Source organism: Gavia stellata, chromosome Z, assembly GCF_030936135.1.
Source record: "Gavia stellata isolate bGavSte3 chromosome Z, bGavSte3.hap2, whole genome shotgun sequence".
Taxonomy (NCBI): Eukaryota; Metazoa; Chordata; class Aves; order Gaviiformes; family Gaviidae; genus Gavia; species Gavia stellata.
This window is the reverse complement of record NC_082637.1, coordinates 65,273,594-65,298,233: the sequence shown is the minus strand read 5'-3', so window position 1 is coordinate 65,298,233 and position 24,640 is coordinate 65,273,594. Positions and strand designations below refer to the sequence as shown.

General features: G+C 39.9%; 1 protein-coding gene across 1 annotated transcript in view; it reads right to left on the bottom strand.

Moving 5' to 3' along the window:
- The window catches only part of CAMK4 (calcium/calmodulin dependent protein kinase IV), a 172,024-nt gene that overhangs the window by 14,472 nt on the left and 132,912 nt on the right, over positions 1-24,640 (bottom strand). The window contains exons 6-7 of the mRNA XM_059834185.1: positions 2,529-2,619; positions 542-616 (exon numbers count right to left, since the gene is read on the bottom strand). Coding sequence (XP_059690168.1) covers positions 542-616; positions 2,529-2,619 — 166 coding nt within the window. The remainder of the gene's footprint in view (positions 1-541; positions 617-2,528; positions 2,620-24,640) is intronic.

Sequence of the window (24,640 nt, the reverse complement as noted above, 5' to 3'; positions counted from 1 at the left end):
TCTAAATCCACTGTGGACCAGAATGGTATGAGTCAAGCCTCCATTTAAAACCATGTATTTGCTGAAACGTTATGGGTTTAGGGGATTAATTTATGACCCTGCTCTAAGGAATAACTTGATTTCCTGTATGTTAAAAAAAATTACTTTAAGATAAATTCACTGTAAGCAATATTCAATATTCATAATTGTTATGAACTCTATAAATTTTTAGTGTTTTCCATTATGCCTTTCATAGCCCAAATTTCTGCTAATGCCTCTCTGGTATTATTTTAGTAATTTCAGCATTTTTATGATAGTTGAACTTATTTCATGCAAGTAATGAACTTGCACTGTAACATGTTTTGATTATTAAGCTTCAGTGCTAGAGAGTATGAGTTTAGAAAAATTTAACCCAGCGCCAGTTCTGAATTTTAGTTTTTTATTTCTGGTTTTTAGGGGCTTTTTGAATTTTGACTTTAGGAAGAAGCATTTCACCTTGGAATGAGACAATGGAATAGCCTCACATTAAGTGCAGCATATTGTAAATAATAAAACAACGTACCACAGTACCCTGGAGTTCCACAAACTGTCTTCATGGTCACCTGATCTTCCACAATCTTGGAAAGTCCAAAGTCAGCTGTTAAGATTGTTTAGGAATATTAATGTTCTTACTTCCTTGTAAAATCACTTTTTTTTTACATCGTATATGTAATTAAATGAACATTTATGCATTAAATGAACAGTACTGTAATTTCCAGAGATAAGAATCAGTTTAAAGAATCTACCCAGATTGCAATCCAGAAGCAAAATTCATCCTTACAAATGAGTATTCCCAGCTCTTGCTAGACAGAAATGTAGCTTTTATTTTATCCTGAAGACTGCACAAAGCCAATACAATGGGTTGCCTAAGGGTGTACAAGCAGTGATCCAGAAATGCATTTTAGCTATATATGCAGTCTCCGCTTTGTGAGTGATCCAATAAAATTAACAGAACAATTTTGGGTTAAAAAATTGTGCATCAGTGATTTCTTGGATAAGGGTCAGAGTACGCAGTCCCTGCAAGACAAAATCCCAACAGTATTTTGATAGAGGGCTTCTAGGGGCATGGAGGTTGTGCCAGCAGAAGTACTGGTCATCCTTTTTGCAGTGTTTCCACCCTGAATTACTACTTAGACAGCAAGAGCCTTCATGACATTACATGTCGTACTTGCATGACTCATTTTTTAAAAGACATAAAAACGGAAGTCTTCACAATGCTTTTAGTTTTCACTGAGAATAAACTGAGCTTCTTCAAATTTCAATTTAAGTGATGACAATCTGGCCTTAAAAAATGCAAAATGAAAGTATTTTTCTTTGGTTACAGTGAATATAAATGGGAATGTTTTGACTCAAGATCACAATAAAAATAGTTCATATTTTATTCTAGAATTGCATAGTTAGGGTTCACTTGTCCCTAAATGGTTATAATTTATGTATTATTATTTATCTGAACAGAAATATACTTTACTTTTGTAAATCAGATCTCAATTTACACAAGGCAATAATCTTAACCAGAAGATGAAGAATCACAGCATTTAGGAAAATGCTTCAGAAGCCCCTACACCACCCTGGCCCTCAAACCAAGGCCACTGGGAGCTGCATTAAACTATCACGTTAGAGCTGTTTAGAGCCTTTCCAGGAAAGATAAGAACTAGGATAAAATGTAAATTAAGATACCATCATCCTGAGATGCAAGACTTTCCTAGAAATTTATATTAAATTGCTTGAGACTAGTTTGTGGAAACCTGGTTCCTGAAACCCAGCCTGACCAATGTGGCAACACTCACTCCTTGCACGATCCCACACTGCCAGGTAAGGAAGCATGAGGTGGTATTTCCAAACTGGTTACATGCAGCTCAGGAGCGTTGCAGAGAGGTCCTCTTTGTTCAAGCGAAAACTGGGCATAACCCAGCATTTTTGGAGGTTGTGCCCTTTGCAAGCAGCCACCATCCCCGACAGAACTGGCATAATACATCCCCCTTCAGGAGAGCCTGGTCACACCCTGTCCATCCTCATGCCCCCTGTGGTGCTGACCGTGCTTCAGACAGCTTCCCTATGCTCTTTATGAAGATCACTTATCCCTCAAATCTGCCTTCAAAACAGAAGTCAGGGTTGCTCAGTTCACTTTCTACCACTCATCTGCACATTTGTACTTTCATGCCAATGAATCTTTCCTCTTGGAATACTAGTTTAACCAAAAAAAGGGACAGAGAAGTGGTGCACACAGCTGTATGCTGATCTCATGATCCTTCTCGTTCCTCCTGAGTGCTTTCTTTTCTGCCATGTTCTGCACAATTTTGGCTATAAATTCTCTAAGCAAGCATCTAGTGTTGTATTGGTTTTAAAAACACCATGCACAACAGTGCTGCTGAATAAGAAACATGCTGTTCATTTGACTATAAGCATTAGCTTTGAATAAAGTGCTGGTGAGACGTATATACCGTAAACATCAGTTAGCACATATTACTGGTACAAAGTAATTAGGGATGCATACATTTAATGCTGCTCACCAATTTTTAGTGGTGCATCCGGTGCTGGTGTTGCATAGAGTAGATTTTCTGGCTTCAAGTCACGATGCACAATCCCATTTGCATGCAGGTACTAGAAAAAGAGAAAGTAAAACCACTTAAGTGAGAATAAGATGTTATGGTCAAGCACGAGTTAACATTTTCCTAATAAACTATAGCAGCAGATTAAGAATCTGCTACGTGTGTGACCAGAGTCACTTAACTGATTTTAAGAAGCTTTTTTTCTGCAAACCTGCCTAGCACAGGATCCTTGGATGCATATTGTAATCTGAATAGGAAATTAAAATTTGGGAAGTCAAAGATAGCATCATGTCCATTTGAGAAGAAAAACATCTCAGAAAGTATTATTGACTTTTTAAACAGAGTGGTAGCTCCTAGGAAGTAATCTAATAGATGCTGAGATACCAAGATCTGGCTCAGAGGTAGGTAGTTTCTGCACATTATAATGTTCTGAGAGATAAGAAAAGGGTCATACAAGTATTAGACTATTAAATAGACACCTTTGAGTAGAAACGATACAGTATGTATCCTGGGCCAACTGTAAAATCCTTGAGGTCCTTGGAGCAGACTTCTCAAGGGTTTTAAACCCACCCAATTGCAGAGTCTTAAAAATCCATCTGTCTTGCTGAAGCACTTGCAGTACATGTGAATTCACTCAACACTGAATTCCTTTAAAGATGCTGTTCCTACCTTGCACTAATAGAAAGAATTTCTGCAATACATGGCTGCCTCTTACACTGCTATAGACAGACATAGAAAAAATATATAATGTACTGATAGACAAAAGAGGATAAACCAGTGAAACACATTCTGTATTTCTTGTTGATAAAACATTCAGCAGAAACCTCTGAAGCCTTGGAAGAAAAATGCTTAAGGGTGGAATCACATTATCTTACTTGAAAGTCTCCTGGTCTACGTTTTAGTAGCATGTCTCTCATCTGTGTTTTCACTATTAAAAAAAACGTGTCTGTGCACTGTTATGCAGCAAATGGCAAATGGTTGAATATTCGTCTAGAAAGTACAGCTACAGTGTTCACTTGAGTTAGCATCTGACATGAATTCTTGACTGTGTATCTCACTGGAATTTTAGTTTGTATTAAGTTGCCAGTGATTGAACAACATTAAGTAAGAATACATTGCCCTTTCCTTGGACATTGTTTTAGTGACACTGAGTGCTTTTTAGGTGTGTGCTTCTTATAGTGCAATAGATGTTTTTTGTTGACTTTCTCTAAAATCCCAAAGTGGCAGTATTTGTCATGGTGTGGCTTGCGGAGATCAGTCAAAGACTCCCATCTACTTTACTTCACAGTGAAATCTAAGTGATTGTCCCAGCTGTGTTTTCTACAATGAGATAGCTAATCAGTTATCCAAGGTAAAAACAGGCAACAATATATGGAAACTGATGGATTGCACGCTGATACATCATTTAATGCAGTCACATCTGCGTGGCTGCACACAATCATGTCCACCCTGGATAAAAATACATCTTTATCTGCCAATGAAGACATAACTGTAGCAAAGATGCTCCCACTGCATAACACTGATGTGTTTGACATGCAGAGGTAATAGCGGCATACAGCGAGCGCACTAAAAGCAATCAAGTTGGAGTGGACAGAAAGAGAAGTCTGAACTGATCTGTGTTCATGTGCTGCAAATTTGTTTAGCTGACTCCATAGGAGTGAGCAGGATCAGACATTTCACGATCGCTCAGTGGAAAGCAGACACTTCTGATCCGTTCTTATGAAAAAACTTTGAATAAATTTGTGCAGGGAAATGTTCCACCCAAGTCTGCAGTCTTTTAGCAAGTCCCTTTTTACACATGCCCATAATCTTAAAAACATTTTATGGTGTGAGGCTGAAAACACTGAAATTTTCTTCTCTTCCCAGAATCACATTTTTGTGGGAGGGAAATTTGGGAAAAACTTTGGGAGAAGCGCTTCAACTTTTCCTCCCTTTTAAGGGGTAAAGTGAGACCGGCTCGCAGGGCTCTTCCTCAGAAATAGCAAGAACCATAACCAACGACATCTGCTAATCATGCTTGTGCCTTATGACTGACTGACTTTTTAACAGATTGGTATGGAACTTGCAGTATGAACTCTTTTATTATTGCAAACTCCTAAGACCCCATGTAGGGAAATTTCCCTCCTCTACCCAGCCTGTCATCTGCAGAAAACTCGCAGGACAGGGTTGTCCAACAAATGTGAATTCCCTCAATAACCTAGCCCATGTCTTTCAAAGATTGCCACTGCAATACTCGGAGGTCTCTCTCTCGTGTCCCCTCCTCACAACACCCACAGCTCCTCCTACCCTCTCCACCACACATCCTCTTAACTCCCCAGCATCCTAGTCCAGAATTCCTGCCCACCCATAGTATGTCCTCTGACCTCTCCCTGTGGTCCACATAGATCCCGTCACGGTTGGTACAATCCCTTATCTCAGTCCCTGCTGCTCTGTCCTCTCTCTCCCACCGTTTCTTTTGCTTGGCTTCATATTTGGGCACGAGATGATACCTGTGCTACTCAGGCCAGCCATGCATGCAGCTGGGGCTACCTCAAGCTGCCAGGTCACAGGTTTAACAGACTTGCTGTTGGCATCCCCTATCTTTGAGACCTAGCCTTCTGTCAAATTTTGTTGAGGTTGGCCAATAGGGCCAATAGTTTTGTTGTGAAATAACAGAAAAAAGGACAAAAAAACCCCCAGTGATTTCACTGATACAGAAATCCCATTCTTCAGCCACACAAAAGTACCAGCTAGCTTCGTGGAACCCCAGCCCTCCGAGGGGAGACACTGCTGGCTGGACTTCTGTAAAAGGTACCTGCCTCCAAACAGCCTTATTACTAAAGGTCTCCAGCACATGCAGCGACGCCCTGTCCTCCAGCATGACCAACCTGTCATTCACTGAGCGCGTCTCCTGCTCCACAACCCGCTATGAATAGGACCTTCCAAGACTGTGTCCTTTTTCAGCATTGCTCCCTTACTGTGTAGATACCCTGGGACTTGTTTGCAAATTTCCACCAGCCCCAACAGCTCTGCTCCCCAAGTAGCATAACAGCTCCTGGTATTGAAGACTACGTGGTAATTACACAGTCTTGTATATAAGTGAACAGTATTCTGAGTTAAACTGTCTTGATTTAGAAATGGATTTAGTTAAAGTAGCACAATCCACTTTGTATAACACTTATTTCAATTTATGTATGCTCCATTTTGATTGTCCTTCACTTTATTTTTCACATATTTATTTTAATAAGTGGCATGTTCCTTTGCAGGCAGTGCCTCTGCAGCATAAGTTCGAAGATAATTGTTTCTCTCTCCCATTTTGGAGTACAGCTTTGGGCATTGGGTACTCTCATTGTAAAACAGATAACCTGTGCTCTACTATTTATATGCTATGTCTATTAATGGCTAAATGATGTGATTAAATGAGAAGATCCGGGACCAGGTATCAAACCAGAGCAGCCTACTGACTCACTTTATGATCTAGGCATTGCTGAATTACATCACTTTCCCCACCTATAAGATATAGATGAGATGTGAAAAACATTTGAACAGTTTTGAGATGCAGAGTGCTCTACAACAGTTTAACATAGCACACACATAAAATGTGGTCATGACATGATACTCTTACAGTAGCTAAAATGTCCTGTTTGCACTTTCTTCTGATTTTCAGTAGACAGTGCCAAGCACAAATAGAAAACAAAGCCATAGCAGTTCTCAGATTGCAGCTTTGCTAGTTTGTGTTAGTGAAATAAGGTGGATACAGAAAATTTATATTTACATCAAAATTCTGTATTTCCATGGAAACATTACATGGATATATATATAGCTCTAGTTATGTCCTGTAACATCTATGTACTAAAATGTATGATTTACTTGTAGAATAACAGCACTTGGTATGGCCTGATGAGATGTAGATGGAAGAGAGGCCTCCACAGGATCCCACAGCAAGGCCCGTGGAAGATGACTTTGTAGAAAAAAGCTTCTCCATGCACTGCAGATTCATCCAAGCACCTGGCCAACGGCATGGGGAAGACAAATTATGCTTTCTCATGTACCTTTTCCTCTGATTTTTTTTTTTTTTTTTTAACACCACATCAAGGCAGGTACTATACATAGGTACAGTACTGTTTTTAAAGAACATATGGCTATTCCACTTAGCGAAAGAGAATGAACACGAAAAAGTAAAATGGAAACACTCGATACCCTGAGCAGTCCGTATTAAGTTAGTGAATTTAAATGCAAAGGAAATAGAATAAATACTGAAAAAATATATTTGTGCATCCCATGATCACACTTCTTTTTCAATTGCTTTGGCCAACGAGATGTAAGTAGGCCGGGTGGGTGAATTGGCTGTGCTTCAGGCACACAGTAGGGTACTGTGTTATTAGTGTAGAGCATTAAGTATGGTAGTCTTTGTAGTCTTCCATAAATGTTGAGGACAGACTCAGCATGACACTAGGTGGGAATAATATACAGGCCCCTTTCTGAAAGACTTACCAGTTAAAATAAAGGCAGCCTTCATCTTGACCTTTATTCCCATGGCACACATCAGCAACTCATAACTGAACAATTGCTGTGACTCTAACAGTGACTGCAGCAGAAAGGCATTTTTTTATTTTTCTTTTTTTTTTTAAGCTTCTTTCTAATTGCTGCATGAGAATTCCTTCTGTTTTGCTTTTATCTTTTAATAGTCCAGGTTCCTGTCTAACTTGAAAGATTTTATGACAAAAGGACAAATGAAGACTGCTTGAAACTCTGGCCTTTTTCCTTAATTTTATTTATGGTACCTATTACACAGAACTGTAGAAAAGTAGGGCTGAAATGAACCTGAATCATCTACTCCTCTCTATGCTCCTAGGCAGCATCAATTACATCTACAACAGTTGTTTGTCCAATTTATGCTGAAAGACCTCTGATACTAGAGACTCCACAATTTCCCCAAGCAATTTATTACAGGGCTGTGCTATCTTGACCATTAGGAAGTACTTCCCTGTGACTTACCTGGATCTTGACAGGGGCAGATGAAGCCCATTACTTTTTTGCTTATATACCATAGAAGCAGAAAGCAGATCATTTGCTTTTTTGCAACAGTCTTTTGAGTACTTGTTACTGTGTACACAATCATTCTTCTCTCTAAGACTAAAGGACTCTAGTTTGCTCAGTTTTTTCTTACAGACCATCTTTTCTAGATTCGTGATCATTCTTGTTGCTCTCCTCCAGGCTGTATCAACTTGCATCAATGTGTTGAAAATGCAAAAAAATGTATTGCACTTGTGGCCTGACAAATTTTACAGGATATATTCATAAATCTATTTTCTTTTTTGCAACATATTCCACTCCTGTTTGCCTTTTGATCCAGTGTAACCTTCAGGTCCTTTCTGTTTTGTTCCCACGCCCATGTTTTTACTGTTGACTCTTCAAGTTCATGTACAATATTGCCCTTGACAGTACAGAAAGGACATTGAATTTTACCAAAGTTATTTTATTTCTAATCCTACTTTCCAATATACTTGCAGTTTTTCCCAATTTTATGTTGTCCAAAATTTTTGTAAGTGTACCCTCTATTCTATTATCTGAAATTGTCAACAAAACCACTAAAAAAGCAGACAGGAGAAGATTTTTCCTGAACCTCCACTCTTGACATCTTTAGATACGCTGATAGACATTCTCTCAGTACAGACAACCAGTCTCCATCCAGCTCAAAATCACATCATCGTGACCACATTTCCCTAATTTATTGTAAGACTGTCAGGTGAGTACCAAAAGCTTTACTCATTTTAAATATGTACGATACCTTCTGTTCCTCCCCTACTAATCATGCCTCTTACCCTGCTTGAGAAAAAATCAAACTGATTTGGCATGACTTGATCTTGACAAAAACTTGCCTTGCTGGTGACCTCCCTGCTTCGTTATCTCCCAGGTGCCTCATATTCCTTTGCTTCATTATTTACTGCAGATTTTTTCTGGGGAGCGGAGTGAAGGCAGCTGGTCTATAATTCTTCCCTTCTTCTTCTTGAAGTGTGTATGGCATACATCTGCTTCTCTGCCCAGCCTCCATCAGAAATGAGTGTTACCTGTTACATCTGTTTCAGACTTAAAAAGCTTGCTCTCTAAAGATTGTACTACAGAGGTCATGGGGTGCAACCAATGAAAAAATATCTAAATGATTTGAATACTCTCTGACTTAGTCTTTTCTTATTCTAGGCTCACATTTTACTGCTCAGTCACTGCTGTTAATTGTGCTAGGCATCTAGGTATAGCCAAACTTTTACTGAAAACTAGAGGGGGAAAAAAAGACAAAAACACTGCTGCCTTCTAGATACCTTTTAATAAGTCTCCTTCACCTGGGTTTCTTCTTATGAGGATGATTTATTTTGCTACCCTTCTTATGTCATGCTAGATGCATCTCATTTTCTGCCCTGGCCTTTCTGACTTAATCCTTTCAACTCCTGATATTCTTCCAACTCAGGCTTCAATAACCTGACCTTCTTCTGCTTTCTGTATACTTCATGCCTGTGTTTAACTCTAGAATGTGCTGCCCCTGAGCACTGACCTTCGTTCAAGTGGACTGATGAGAAACCAGCCGACCCCTGACCACATTGCTATGCTCCCAGGGTCCTGCACTCTCTCTGACAGGCACAGGGCCACTGCTGGCAGTGTTGCAACTTTCCTTCTGTCAGCAAGTAAGAGAAAAGTCCTAAAATACCTTTGTTTCCACTTGTGAGAGTGATTGTGAGCGGCACAGCCTTTGGGTTTCATGATGTCTCCTCCTTAACCAGGAGTTTTCGATGTCAACCGGATCCCAGCTCTGGACACGATCTCCAGTGTTGCAATGAACAGAGGGGGTACAGCAGAGACAGTTCTGGCAGCAGCGAGTGTCCCCATGATTACTGTTGTGCATATGCCCTAACTCCTTTGTGAACGTGTTCTGTTCACTAGCTCTTGGTCTGGCTTACAGACCCTCCTACTGTGTAGGAACCCAGCTCCCTCGTAGACTTGCATTAGACAATCAAAGAGATGGTTAAGGGGGCTCCACCTGCACTTCTTGTTCACACCCTCCCAGGCAGTGCTGCTTTGCAGGGTAGCGCACACTACCTCTCAGGTTAATGCTGAACAGCCACCGCTGTAGAAACGTTCTGGATCAAGGGCCTAGTGCTCCTTTTCCTCCTCAGACAAGATGATGGTTTTCTGTGTGCATTGGTTTAGTAGTGGGGAGAAACCTGTGGTCTGATGTGGCTGGGGCAGTGGTTTCATTATACGAATTTCTGTCCAGGATGCCTATAATATGACTACCACATTCATGAATACGAGATTCACTCATGTTTTCAAAAGGAAAATTTTTACCAGTTATATTACTCGGCAGATTATATTTAGGACTTGCATGCTGAATTTATTATCAAGCCTGTAAGTTCCTGAAATTAGAACCAAAGCCGTACATACCAATTCAGTACTGGACATCTTCGGCTATAAATGCAGTCACTACCTACTTAAGAAACTGAAAAGAGCATGTTTTTTCTCCCTTTTCAGGAATGTCTAGACTTGTACTTAAACTCTTTCTGTAGCCCTTACAAAAGTGTGTCATTGCATAATGAAAGCTACTGCACAGTAATTTAATTTGATTACAGCTATATACTGTTTGATAGAGATGTGGTTAATCAATAGAGTTTCTGAAGCAGTTAAGAGAAAGTTTAAATAAATCTAACAGGACAAAGAAAAAAAATATACATTCCTATTTTCTATTCCTCAGAAGGTGAGTGAGCTCACCTTATATATGTAGAATGGCAAAGCCAGTCTCCATATAATTTATATCTAAAATAATCATTCAGCACAGATCTTACAGAGTACAGAGAAACAAATATGCATGACTCAAAATGTACACTTAGTCATACACTCCATATTGGTGTAGACTTCGGAAAACAAGACACAAGCGGCTTGGGGGAATCAAAAGAAATCTAGAATTTCATACTTAGTGAGCACCTGTGCCCTGTTATAATCTTCTGCTTGTATCAGCTGATTTATAATTCACACGTCCAATAATTACACAAAAATTATAGATTGATTTGAGGATATATGTGTGACCTGGAGCTACTGTAGTCTTATCCTAGAGCAAACGATGCAGTTCCTCTGCACCTCAGGTTCCACATCTTTAAAACTGCTGTGACACGCAAACTGCGATTTAGATGTCTGAGTGACAAGTGCAAAAGGAGAATGGGGATACATAATAATCTGTTGTTGAAACTGTGCTATACCCACTGAAGTCCATGTAAAATTCCACTACTTCAACTGATTAAGGCTTTATTTAAAAGCACAGTAATATGGCTACCATGGGCAGCCTGTTTCTGTGGTTCTGTTTATCTCTCAGGCAGCACATAACTTGAAATGCAGAAGAGGACCTGAAATCCTGTATGCTTTGAGTTTGGGAGTTGGATAGCTTGATTTCTGCTAATTATGGAAAAGTGCATTTATCTGAGTTGGTTACTTACAGTATAAACAATATATTTAGGGGTAAAATAATTGGGTTTTTTACAAAGTAGAAAACAATAATTGAAATTATCTGGGAAATGCAGGTATTGTTTTGAGAAGTGTTGCAGAAGTGTATCTGAGAATTCTGCGTAAACAGCTTTAAAAAAAGACACTGTCACTGATAGTGTCAGAACCCAGCTCCACAGGAACCAACAAGGTTCCAGTAATAAAAGTGTGAAATCAAGTTATATACACAGCATAATCTTCCCTCTGCCACTATTCCCTTACTGCAGCCTCATTGGCTTTGGGACTGAATGAACATAAGAACATTTTATCATTGCGGAAGACAAAAACAACATTGATTTCTTTTCTGGATATATTTCAGCAAGTTTTGGATTTCTGTATCCGGATAACAATGAAATGGAGTCTTAGAAAGGCACCAAATAAGGAAAGCTTCTACAAACGTCTTGCAGAAAGCCTATTATTTGTACTTGTCTTGCTTTTACCGGTTGCTTTGGGAAATCAGAGTACACCATTACATCTGCTACTTGATATACTGACTTTCAAATATTTTCATAAAACTTCAATTAGTTTAGTTAAACTCATTTAACAGAATATTGTTTTAGTGGAACAAAGAGTATTTGCCTTTGTACTTTGTGTAAGTATACATTAATACAACTAATTTGATTTATGATTTCAGGTAATAAATCTGTCTATTACAAAAAAAATATGAAGAAATGCACCAGCATAGATACACAAATCCAAATCTGTTTATTTTCTTTGCTGGTCTACTATATTCAAAGTTATGAGACCGATCAGAAGGGAAGTTCTAAATTAAGCAATTAGGTTATATAAAGTTTTAACTGCAATCTCCACAACTATTTTCTTTTACAGTTGGAAAAACTTTATCTTTCGAACGTTCTTGCTTTTAGAAGAGTGAAGCAGCCTTAAGGATGATGGCACTATACCAGGTGTGATGAGAGCAAATCATGTACAGTCATTTCTGTACAGTCTGACATATGTAGGAGAGGATAACGCACACACCTTCCCACACAAATCCCAAATGAGCGGGCTTTGTGCAAGGAGCTAACTGTTTGCAGTGGCATGAAATTCTCCTCTTAAACTGTAAGTAGGCCACAGCATCAGAGTAGGTAGAAGAGCTTTGCTATGGTGCCTTCTTCTTAAATCCATCCAGAAGAGCCACCCACTTGCAGACTATTTGAATTCAGTGAAGAATTAACATACATTAACAATGTTCCTCACACAGCCTCTCTGCTTAAACTTTCTTTTTCTGCATGTCTGGGGTGCAGAAGACAAAGATGCTGTTTCTCTTCCTGCAACTGCCTAGACTCCTCGTGCAGGGGAACCTTCCCACTGCAGTCTCCACACCGACTGGGCACCCGCCGCCTGCCTGCTTTCTGTCTGGTTGCATAACAAAAAGGTGAAGGATATATGTTGTTTTGGGAAAACTCAGTCATTTGTGATGAAATTCAAAAGAACCATGATATTAGATGCAGGGTAATGCTACAAAATTGCAGTGGGCAGAACATACTTAACATGTGCGACCTGACCTGTCAGAGCTGCAGAGGTGCAGTACAATTTTTTTTTTCCATCCACAAGGAGGAGTTGCAAAAAAAGTGACAGGAGTGCTAAAAAAAACCACCAACAACCCCCTCCCCAAAACAAAAGCCAAAACTAGTAGTCCTGCCCTTGGTACTGGCAACCATTTCCTCTGTAGTTTTGCACAACTCACAGAACCTCTCCACTTGACTTATTTCAGTTAGACTAGCTCTTGCAACCCTCCGAAGTGTGCTGAGGTTTTATTGTTTGTACAGTGGTCTGAAGACAAAAAGCTTTATACGTACATTACATTGCTATCACTTTGTCCAACTCATTCCCCGTCTTCAGCATTTTTTACTTTATTAACCAGTCACTTTATAAACAAGTAGAAAAAAAATCCGTAATATGCAAGAGTTTTTAATAAACTTCAAAACATGAAAAATACTTAAAAAGTATTAGAGATGCAATTATTTTCAGATCAAGCTAAAAAAAACCCTCAAAAGCTTCATAAATCCACTTTATGTGCCTTTGTAAATTAATGCCACTATAAAAAATTTAAAAGGAAGCAAGGAGGAATTTTGCAAAATCAGGGTTCTTCCTTTAAGCCAAAAGCATAAAACAGAAGAAGATATTTTACCAGTTTGCCATCCCTGTATAGAATACAAACTTCAGCAACATCACTGTAGTTTTACCAAATCTAAAAAAGAAGTAGATTCTATAGTCCAAGAAGGTTACCAAAAAGCAAGTAATGTTCTTGCCAGCCAGTAATGTCTTTGGTTTTACCATTAGGAAATTAAAAAGATAAAAATGAAAAACACAATCTAGAAAAGATCTAAGCTGCTGTCAATAATACTTGGTGCTAGCTCAGGCCCCAAAAACCTCCAGCATTAGAGAGCCATTTAGCTGATGGAGAAACTATTCCTGGCAGTGTTAGGCTTCACTAGCCACAGAGATTTGCTAACCATAGCTCTAGAATAACTGTAACGGGGCCATAATATAATGCCCTAATTAGTCACGGGTGCAGGTCTGTTCATCCTACACCAATATATTTTAGGTTTCTTGCAATAATTTTTTTTGTATTGTAATCAAGCACTACATTTCATGGCTTTTCTCTCCCCTTTTAAGAGGGGTATTTAATAAAATTATGTAACTCTTAAATGGGTAGGTTAGAGTCTTTACTACTTGCTTTAGAAGAATAAGGTATTTTTGTTCCGCCTGTACAGGAGTTTTACACTAGTAAATTAACCCATGCCAAGGAGTGCTCCTGGGTGCTAAAACTCAATTGCCCACACTGTGCAAATTTCTAGAACAGTCCTGAGTAAATTAGCACTGACCAAAACAACTCCCTGTTAGTTAAGCCAAAGATTATTTCCACCAGGCAATTTGAAACTGGCCACTTTGTTTTGAGGGTGGGTGCAATTTAATGGTATGGATATCGGCTATTGCAAGCCAGCTGGCAATGCTGAGAGAGAGCGACCCCAGCTATTTTACTAGCATCCACAAAGATCTTATAATTGAAGTACTGGGGTGTTAGTATGACCATACCGCTGGAATTTTGCATCAAGGATAAGCGTGAGCACAGCAGGGCACAGAAAGCCTCACACGCGTGTTTTGGTAGGGTCAGACTTACAATTGTTTAGAAGGTGAGATTTCAGGGTAATAAACCAATGAGGCAGGATGACATTTCTCTTGCCCATCTGTGAAACTCTATTCCTGAACTATGCATATAAAAAGTCTATAATTTTTAACACATCATTGTGTCTAATGAATACAGATATTTCTGCATTTTAATTCCTTTTTATGCATAAATAACACAAATGTTGTTTGGGTTAATTATACCGCTTTCCTTGAATTGTGAAGCTTGGCCTAAATGTAATAGCATCACTTGCTAAGCCTAATATTGATCTCACATTTAAGAAAGGAATGCCTAGACCATATATTAACCAAAAGGAAAAAAAAAAAAAAAAAAATTTTTTTTTTTTACTTTTGTTACAGACTTTTTACAAAACATAGTTGTAAAAAGCACAGCCCTCAAGGTCTACATGCACAGAAGTGTTTTCATTTATTCATCCACCAGAGATGAGCTCTCACCCCCCCGTAATAGAAAGGCCCACCGTAGTCTTCCAGGTGCCATTACATTAAACCATAGCAGTGGTGTACTAAACTTGGACTGATCCCAGCCTCACAGCACCATGATGCATGCACTCTCCTATTCTGAGGCAAGGAAGGAAAACAACATATCATTTCTGGCAGCAACACCATGCCTCAGGAACCTCCTTGCTCGAGGTACACCTTGCAGGCTAGATCTGCCAACTATCCCACCCTTTCATGCTTTTGCAACACAAAATTTACACTCAAAACCAGAAAAGAAGTCTACTGTAGCTCTACTGTGGTCACTCTGTGTCCTCTTCATCTGAAAAGAAATAAAAAAATCTTCATGGACAGTTATTTAGGATTCCCAAAGCAGCTAGAATTCATAAGATCAATTTCCATACTAGGTTTCCAAGCCTGAATATGTCTCCAGGTGATGACATTAAGAACAAACATTTTTGTTGTATGTGACAAAGTACCACCAATATTTGTGAAGAAATATATTGAAAAATAACATAAAAATGAGCTACGCCTGCAAGAATATAACTGGAAGGAGTTAAAAAATTCTTATCTACTAGAAAGAGGAGGAGGTCAGGATGATTAGGCTGTGGATATCTCTATTATGTAGGTGACTGCTTCCTTTGAAAACCTATCTCAGATTGCATACTAATATAATTATGAGTTTTCTGGAAAGGAACACTACACAGTTTGCGCAATGCAAAAGAACAATTCACATTCTGCTGGGAAATGTGACGATGACCTTATCAAGGCACCCGGCACTTGTCTTTTGAGCAACTGGAATCCTGAAATACCATGTGCCACCTGGAGAAATGCCAAACTGAATTTGCCATCAGTTCCTCTTTTCTCAGAAAGATCAGCAATAGATCAAAATGGGAAGTTTAATTTCTGTCTAATAAAGAAATACCCCATGGGTTTGCTGCTCTAGGCCAGAACTTTAAGCAACACTGCCAATTTTTAAAACTTGCCATAATATTGATGTCTAATGTACAGGAGGCTACAAATATTCTCCTGGATGAGGTCCACTAATACTGGAAGACACAGTATGAGATAACATTTAGAATTCTACTTTTGTCAGTGAAAAATTTTCAGAATCCTCTTTCCACACATTTTTTTCCTAGTTTCTAAATGGATCTATCTTCATTTAATTCCAAATTTTGCTATTATAATGGAGATCTCCAAAAGAACCTGCGAAAATTAAATGTCTGTTTCTCAGTTATTGTGCCATGCTCCTCTCAGGGTTCAGAAAAACCTTGTAAAAATATTTGACCAGAACAAAACTGTTGTGCTAGGTAACATTCTACCAAAACTCACAGGTATGGAACTGAGAAGAAAACCTTGGTATTTTGACTTTACTTTGTGGAAAGATTGTATTCCCAATGCAAATAAGCCGACCTTTTCCAATATGCAACCCTCAGGGTTATTTCTGTAGGAAAGCAACAATAATTTGAGACAAACTCATACAATATGAGCACTTTCCACAGTGAGCAGTGATAAAGTACAGCTATGAACATGCAGCCAACTCCGACATCCACCTCAGGTTCTGTAGTCAGAAAAGCTGCTGACGGCAGAGGAGCCTAGGGTGCAAAACCAGCTCAGGTGTGTGTCTTACGGGCCACTGGTAAATAGTAATTTTCAGTTAGGGCTTACAGCTAGAAAAATGATCAGCCATACGTGACAAACTGCAATGAATCCCGTGAAATCAATGGAAATGTTCCTATTATCTTCTAAGAAAACAAAGTGTGTGCGCTACTTTTGGGTTTTGTACCACACTACCATCATAATTCAAATATCTCTCTAGCCTTGGTCAGCCTACAGTCAACACTGTAACTCTCAAAGTGAGTTGAGGCCTTCTTTTTTAAAACTAAAAAAAATTAAATGCAATGACCATCACTCAGTCACATGTTGTCACTGCGCTCTGAAGGATGGAGATAGGGTGGCAATATATTTTTCTTTTTGTATTTTAATTTAGGATTGTGCTTTTTATATCGTTTACAGGAGACTTAAAGTTTAGGGAGAGGGTTAAATTTATTCCCATACTAAAAGATAGCCACAGGATAATTAGGAATCTGTCTGGTCCACACTTTGATCTTTATTGATTAGTCTGGCAATCATTATGAGACATAAAATGTATTTATTGTTACAGAGTAACTGCCAAATTGAGGGAATGATAGTATTAAAATCTTGTTTATAAAAAACTATTTTACTCAAAATCTCGGTAAATAAAATTAAAGCACGTAATGAGAAACAAGAATGTCAACTGGAATGAAAAACTTTTTATGTCACATCTCTGAATCTAAAATTAAATCAGTGTTAATAGGAACAAGCTATTTTGGCCTCATTCAAGTAAACAGCTGAATTCCTATTGATCAGAGTGAGAGAACAATCTGGCTGAAGAACTATGAAGAGTCTGATCGAAAATTATGTCCCCTCAACAGCCTAGCTTTCACCACCTCACTCTCTATAATGTCATCATTTACGAGTGTTTCTAATCATAGAGGCTTCCGCTCACTATGACCTGAATTATGAGTGTGAAATATGATGAAGAAACGTACAACTAAAAATTCAAAGCCTTTCACTGTTTTGTATGGTATAAATAAGCAAAAGGAGCCCAAGCCCCCTTTAGCCTTTGCAGGTTACGGTTGAACAGATGAGCTGGAATAAAAAGTGCTAATGGAAGTTAAATCAATGTTAATTTCAACATATTTCAGAACATGGGGTGCCACTCCTATCTCAGATGAACCTCTGATCATCAAACCAAAACTGCTCTGGGCACAACAGTAGATGTGAACATAAACACCGATGCTGAAGGGGAAAGCAACGCTCTGCCTATGGACTATATACAGAGCAAAAAATCCTCATCGTCAGAGGTTTTGATCACCTAAACTTCATGCAAAAATCACAGACGTGAATATGTCTGGATTTCAGTAAGGTATCTGATATTACTTCAGATCAATTACTGGTTTAGTTGATGGTCGCATTGAAGGAAATGGAGATTAGTAGGAGAAATGCAAAATGAGCAGGAAATTTAATCCAAGGGCAAAGCAGGTAAAGTACTTCCAGGAGGTAGAGGAAAGTACTTGGTGTGGGGAAACCTCTTCTGGAGAACCAGGGATCAGCGGGGGAATGGAGAGGCTGCTGTGTGATGAGATGATGCCAAACTTGCCTTGTTCAGCAATGCAAAGTAAAGGTTTGAGGAAGGATTTGACCGCTGTCTATAACTACATCACGGTAAACACCAGGCAGGGTGCAAGGAAGGGGTTTAAGCTAAAGGATTCTTGGCACAAAAAACCAGCCAGAAACTAGCTATGAATATCTTTAGACTAGAAATGAGAAAAAGGCTCCTCACTGTGAAAGCTGCAAGTATTCAGGGCAACCTTCCAAGAAGTGTGGGGAGGTCAAAGCATGAACTGCTTCTAAGGTGATGCTCAGAGCAGTTATAAAGAAGACTACATGATACAGCTTCTGTAAGGGCAGCGACTGCCAGCAGAGAGCTAAGAGGATACGTGTTGTCTGGGTTTGTGACCCTGCAGAGAGAATCTCCTTCATTTTCCTTCAGGAGAATTTGTGTGCATTGTCAAACCCTGCCAGACCATCTCTCTCAAAGCGGTCACCAGGGAAACCCACCCAACTTTCCTGTTCAATTTCAGGGGGACAGTGGTGGGCAGGTACCTCTGCTCCCTGCCAGCACTGCAGTGACATAGACAGCCAAGTGCCCAGACCCCTTCTTGAGGGGCTCAGGCGGCAGCGACCTGCTTGAGCCCAGCTGCCTATCCTCCTTCTATTCCTCCTCCTCCTCCCTTCAGCTCCTCTGCTCCCCTGCCCACAACAGCCCGGCCACTTGCCTGCTCTGTACCCCATTGCTCCCACTGCCCTGAGCATTACCTGGGCACCTAGTGGTGGCTGCAAAGGGACAACAAGATGGGGAAGGGATGGGGCCACCGGTGAGTGGGAACCAGTACATAAATACAGCAGGCAGAGTGTTGCTCTCTGGATGGTGAGATGTTGCTGCAGCTCTGTTATCTACAGACAGAAATTTGCCTTTAAGGTAGAGGTTATGTTGCAGTAGTTTTTCTCTGAAAATCATCATTTTCCATTCTTCCACTTCAAAGGCTTCTTTTAGAGTGTGTTGGGTATTTTCCTTTCTCCCCCTTTCATACTACAGCTTTTTGAATGGTTTTAAGTTGCAGTTTTTAGGGGCTTTTGTGGGTTGTGCTGCTTAGCAGAAATAGGATTCGACGCATGGGGAATCTCACCCCATGCATCAAATCCTATTTCTCAGGTAAGAGCAGGCTGCAAGCACTTGTGCAGCGGGACTGGAGGAGGACACTCAGGCTGGAAATAGGAAGGCCAGAAGAGAAACAATGAGCTAGGAGGACTTTGTTCTACCAATGAACTGGAAATGACAACTGCATCGTTATTTAAGTATTGATCTCAAATCAGTGCTTGCCAGAGTGAGCATACTACTGAGAGACAGTCTCTGCTCAGCCAAGGCAGCAGTACACAAAATGCTGCAAACAAATAAGGGGAAATGACTTTACTGTCTGCTCAGCACTGCACTGGAAGAATTTCAGATGAGGAATGTCTTTTGTCAGGCAAGAACAGCTGGGGCTGCAAGGCTGTTAGCAGCATGTCAAAGGGGAATGATTTAAGGGGGCTGCTAGCTCCAGTTCAAGGGGGAATGTGGAGCAGAAAGAGCTCGGATCTCTGATGTAGCCATAAAAAGGAAAGTTACTGCTGAAAATGACGTCTTTCAATCTGTGAGGCTCAGAGAAAACTGGAGAACATATGTTTCACTCAGACTTTTGGCAAACACCGAAGATAGCCCTACAGACTATGAGGCTCAGCTTCTGCACAGTCTCATCTATGACAAGGTCTCCAGTTTATGTATATACTTTTGCTTATGTTTTTTGTTTTGGATAATTAACATTCTTCAACTTCGTCCTCATAATTCTGCTAATAGATTGTCTATAATCCATCTTTGCTTCTATTGCTGCTTTTTCTTTTTTTAACTGGTTTCCAGGTACCTTTTTTCCTTCTGTCTCCTGTTCTTCATCCCACAGGGCTAAATAGTCAAGCCATTTGTATTTTCTTGCTCATTTGGGGGCCTGCCCCTCTTCTCTGCTATCACATCAACTCTGTTTTAGCCTATTCACCTTCTGCTCAGGTCTCTCACACCCCCTTGCTCTGCTTCTCTTACCCAGATACTCTCACCAAGATCTGTGTTAAGCACCAGCTCCCATTTACCTTTACACATCTTTCATCATCCTGACAGCACATCCTGGAATACACACAGCTCTGCCATTTCCCTTGTACAGGAAAGATAAAAAGTTTCATGTGACTTCTAGAGATGAACAGTATTCAGTACTGACAGGTCCACTGAGGTCTGCAAAATATCAACTTCTCTCAAGGGTAGTAATTATTCCTGTTACTGGACATCTGTATAATGTTGCCGAGCACACAGATGGGGAGTCATCAGCTGGAAATGCAAGAAGAGGAGAGAGACTTATGTGTATTTATACACCGCAAGATTTACTACTAGTACATCTTAGATGTACAAGATGAACTCCTAGCGTAACGCCACTTTTGCAACAGACAAATGCAGCCCTTGGATGTAGCAGGGGAAGTATTCCCATGGAGAGAGGTGCTGCTGCACAAGGCTCTTGTTAGATCAGATGCCAAAACAGACTGATGGCTGCGCTACCGTATGCTGTAAGACTGAACTTATCTATTGAGAATTTTCTGGACTGAAGAACAAGCAGAGATTTTTGGAGAACATGAAAATTCTCATTTTGTCAAGGAAAAAAAAGAGTGGGATGCAAAATTTTAAATTTGTAACAGCATATATGTAAAGATAAGGTCTAGCTGAGTGATCAGGAGAATTTGTTCTGTTTTGAATTATTTTACCTTGAACATGGGTGCCTGCAATGGTATCTGGGATTGGAGTTCTCCCAGAATAGTTGAAATCAGGTTCAGAACTCCCAGTAAGAAATCCATTAACCCTGAAGACCATGTCCTTATGAGCAGAGATTAAACATACGGGCTTATTTAGCTTAACACAAGTTGCAGACTTGGAGGGGAAACAACTGCTGTTTCTCAAGACAACAGGTAAACATCTAGAATGGAGGAGATGGAAGGAGGAATGAAAACCCACAGCTGTTCCCTAATCACCGGGATGAGAATAGGTTTCCAACAGGAATCCAGGAGCAAAAAGCTGACTGATCTTATGATCGTGGCTCATCACTCTGTGAGAAGATATATCTATGATGGCAACACCGCAAAAGAAAACAGACTAAACTAGAACTATGGAGAAGATGGAAACAAAAGGTTGAGTTTCAGATTTGAGCATCCTCCCCAGGCTCCAAAAGGAAGCCTTCCTGCAAAGTCAGGGATGCTTTTTTCCAAGCCGTGGAGTCAACAAGGCCAAACTTAACAGCTGCATTTCCTCCACTGACTTCAGCACAGCACTGATGATTGACATGGATGGGGGACCCAATCACGGTAAAATCTGTACTTTTATGTAATGTATGCCTAGGTTTTAGTATGAGCATGTATTTTTTTCCCTTGCTAAATCATTGAACAGAAAGTTTGGGGCTTCAGCTTGTAATTACATGCAGTCACCATTCAGCTTCTGTGAGCTTGCAGAGATGAGAGTAACTGTGTTTAGACAAATACGATTAAACAAAGACAGAACAGTTTCAGATGAACCAATGCTGTTTGCAAACAAGGAAACAGACTCTATCAGGCACACCGTCAAATGTAATATTTAGCAGGAATAGCTCAAAAATATAACACCTGTGAAAATGCCAACATTTTCCACCATTAAAATGACATTTACTGCAGTTACCTCTTAGAGGAACTTTAATTCTACCAGTCAAGCCCAAAAGAAGAGTTATAGCCACATGGAGGGCATTATCAGCCTTGCACAGTTTTTTTTCTTTTATTTTAAGTCTGGGAAGATGAAAGTTTGAAGATTTCTTTTCTTCTTTTCTATCAAAGAACAGGGCACAACTGAGGCTCCAAGCAACCTTCACTGACGCAAGCAAGGCAGCATGCATGGCTGCTGCTCTTAGTACTTGGACCCTCTTTCTGGAAGGGGCAAATCCACCCCAGACAGCTGCAGAAGTGGGCAGCAGGAGGCTGTGGAGCAGCTGCTTGGTGCGACAAGGTGCCCGGCATGCACACCCTTCTTGTGCAGGGGTGCACTTTCCAGCCTCAGAAAGGGCTCCAGTAACCCAGCATGGCCTCAGCGTTTTTACCCAGACTTGATGCTGGGTTTATTCCAGTTTGTCCAGGTCACATCTCGTAGCACACCCATTTTCCAACACAGTCTTTTCCTCTTTATGTTGAAATAGGATAAGGAAGCTTAATCAAATGCAATATAAACAATGTCCTAAATAAATTCATTTCTAATATTGTATTTCACTAGGCTGTATTTATTTACCATACAGAATGCTTTGGTCTGAGCAGACTTATTTGGAATACAAAGTGGAGCTATATTGCTAAATCACATTAAACGATTTTCTAAGTTAATTAAAATGTAAGTTCTGTATACTCAAAGTCAGTGTTGATGTTTAAGGAACAGAACAAGCCCACTAGCATTATCAATAAAATCTGCAGCTAAATTAATCTACCTATTAAACTAAACACACTACCTATTAGAAGGAACACTGGGGTATTGTTTGTTAGCAATGTTCCCCTGCTTAGAAAAAACAAAATTAACACAAAATGCAGGGGAAACGCAACAAAAGAAGACCTATGCTAGATCTCAAGGAGGAGTGGCCAAGCCAAGTTCAAAGTCCCTTTCCACATGGTTGAAGTATATTCATTCACAAATATACTGCAACAGCTATCTTTAAATAACATGACTACATTACATGATGAACTCTGCCCATAAAGTGATCATCAGAGCTGTCTGCCCCAGTGAAAGGTCCCAGTGGCAGAAAATCCTTTTAGTGTGCCTTGAAAGTATCTTCATCTTGCTCAGGCCACGGTTGTAAGGTCAATGACACTCCTACATAGAAGAGCAGCGGTGCTCTGAAAGTCCTTCTTGCCTAAATACAATGCCTATCGTATTTACCACTTTCTTTAAAGAAACAGGCTCTTTAAAGCTTCTGATATTTGAATTTGACACCTAAATGACCCTTGGTAGTGAGGATGGGAAAACCAGAGCCTTTTCTTGCAGCTGAGTAATAGCCAAGATCAGAAATGGGAGTTTCAGTGTGTTGAACACTTGATTTACTGGAGCTTCTTTCCTGTGCACTGCAACAGGGATACTAGCTCTCATTTCAAAGCAAACATTACCAGGGCTAGAAGGTAACTAGGGATTGAACCTCCTGACACTGGACAAAAAACAGTAAAGAAAGTCGTAATATCTTTCATTTTGAAAAACATTACCTTCCCTCATAAGTTGCAAATGATGTGAGTGGTATTTTCCTGGGACAGATATAAAGAAAACCATAGAGGATTTCAGAGCTATCTCATCGCACATTATCCTCCGGTCATTGTGCATTAGTAAATCATTATTTAGTGAAACCACACAATGAAAATCAGCCAGTCATTCTGACTATAAGGTTCCATTTGTCTGTCTCATTACAGAAACAGCAGTTCCTGAATCTAATTATCAAGAAATGTTAAGTACAATTGCCTGCATTGCCAAACATCACAGAGAGAACAGTAACTTAACAGATTCTCAAAAGCACAAATCTTGCTTGAATATTTCACTCTTGTATACTTGTTTGTTACTTTGAAATAAATTTTACACATTTAGGTATAAAATTAAGAGGAAATAAAAATTGTTAGCAGCTGAAGGAAACTACAGTATGTAAGGTGCTACAGTTTATTCTCAAATTTCATGTGGTTACTCCCACTGCAAATCTAAATAGCTTTAACGGCCTATGCCTTCAGTGGAAGGGAAGGACAACAGGAAAAAAGCTAGATTCAATTTTGTTTCAGTGGAAAACATTGCACCCAGAGAGGGTCTCAGAGCTGGGTCTTTGGTATCCCAACATTTTAGATGCATGCTTCTTTGCAGTTCTCTGCTGGTGTTCTGGACTGTGTGTGGAATAGTCCAGACTTTTAGGAACTGGAGAGCATTTTTGGCCTCCCATCCTGCATTTTTTTGCTTTTGTTGATCAACCCAAAAGCATGAATGCAGCTGTCCCCTCCTCAGGATTACAAGAGGAATGACAGAAAAGGTCCACGTGGTCTCTGATACCCCAAGTACACTGGTGAAGGATTGTATCTCCCTGCCCTGGCAGACAACCTCCTTCCCCATGTGCAATTCAGAACTCAGAATATTGATAAAATACAAACTACTTTTTCTAATCAGAAAAAACTGCGCACTCCCCCTGAGTACTGCAATGTTAACAGAACAGCATTAAGCTACAGCAGGAGAGCAAGAAACACAGTCAAGAAGGCCAGTGACGAACATGTCTGCAATCCCTGCTGGCAAGGGCACACTTCTGTGTATGCAGTGCTTTTCACACAATTTTTCATGAGCAGGCTTTTGTGGTCAATCTGGGTCGTTAAGGGTCTCACATCTGAAGTGCTGCCAGGCTCTTTTCATCACCTCTGGCTGCAGACGAGACTTTTGGAAGGGGCTGTAACAGGGATGATTTTAGCTATCTTTGGGGAAGGGCTATGAAGAACTTGGCTTTTGTTCTTATGATCGCTGATGGGAGGGCCAGCAAGGAAGCATAAAGAGCTACCTTATTTGGCTGGTGTAATTTCTTTTTACATTTCCAAAGCTGCATCAGAGGATTTCAGCCAAAGACTCTTGCCAAGCATGCACCATATTGGACACAGCTCTGAAACTAACCCCAACTCTCCAAGGAAGATTGTTAGTGTTTGAAAACAACAGCCTGGTGAATTACTGCTTTTCTTTTGCTCAGCTGTGCCCTACCATATTGAAGAATTGAATTTTCCTTGCCTAGATCAAACTCATCAACTCTATGATTTTAAAC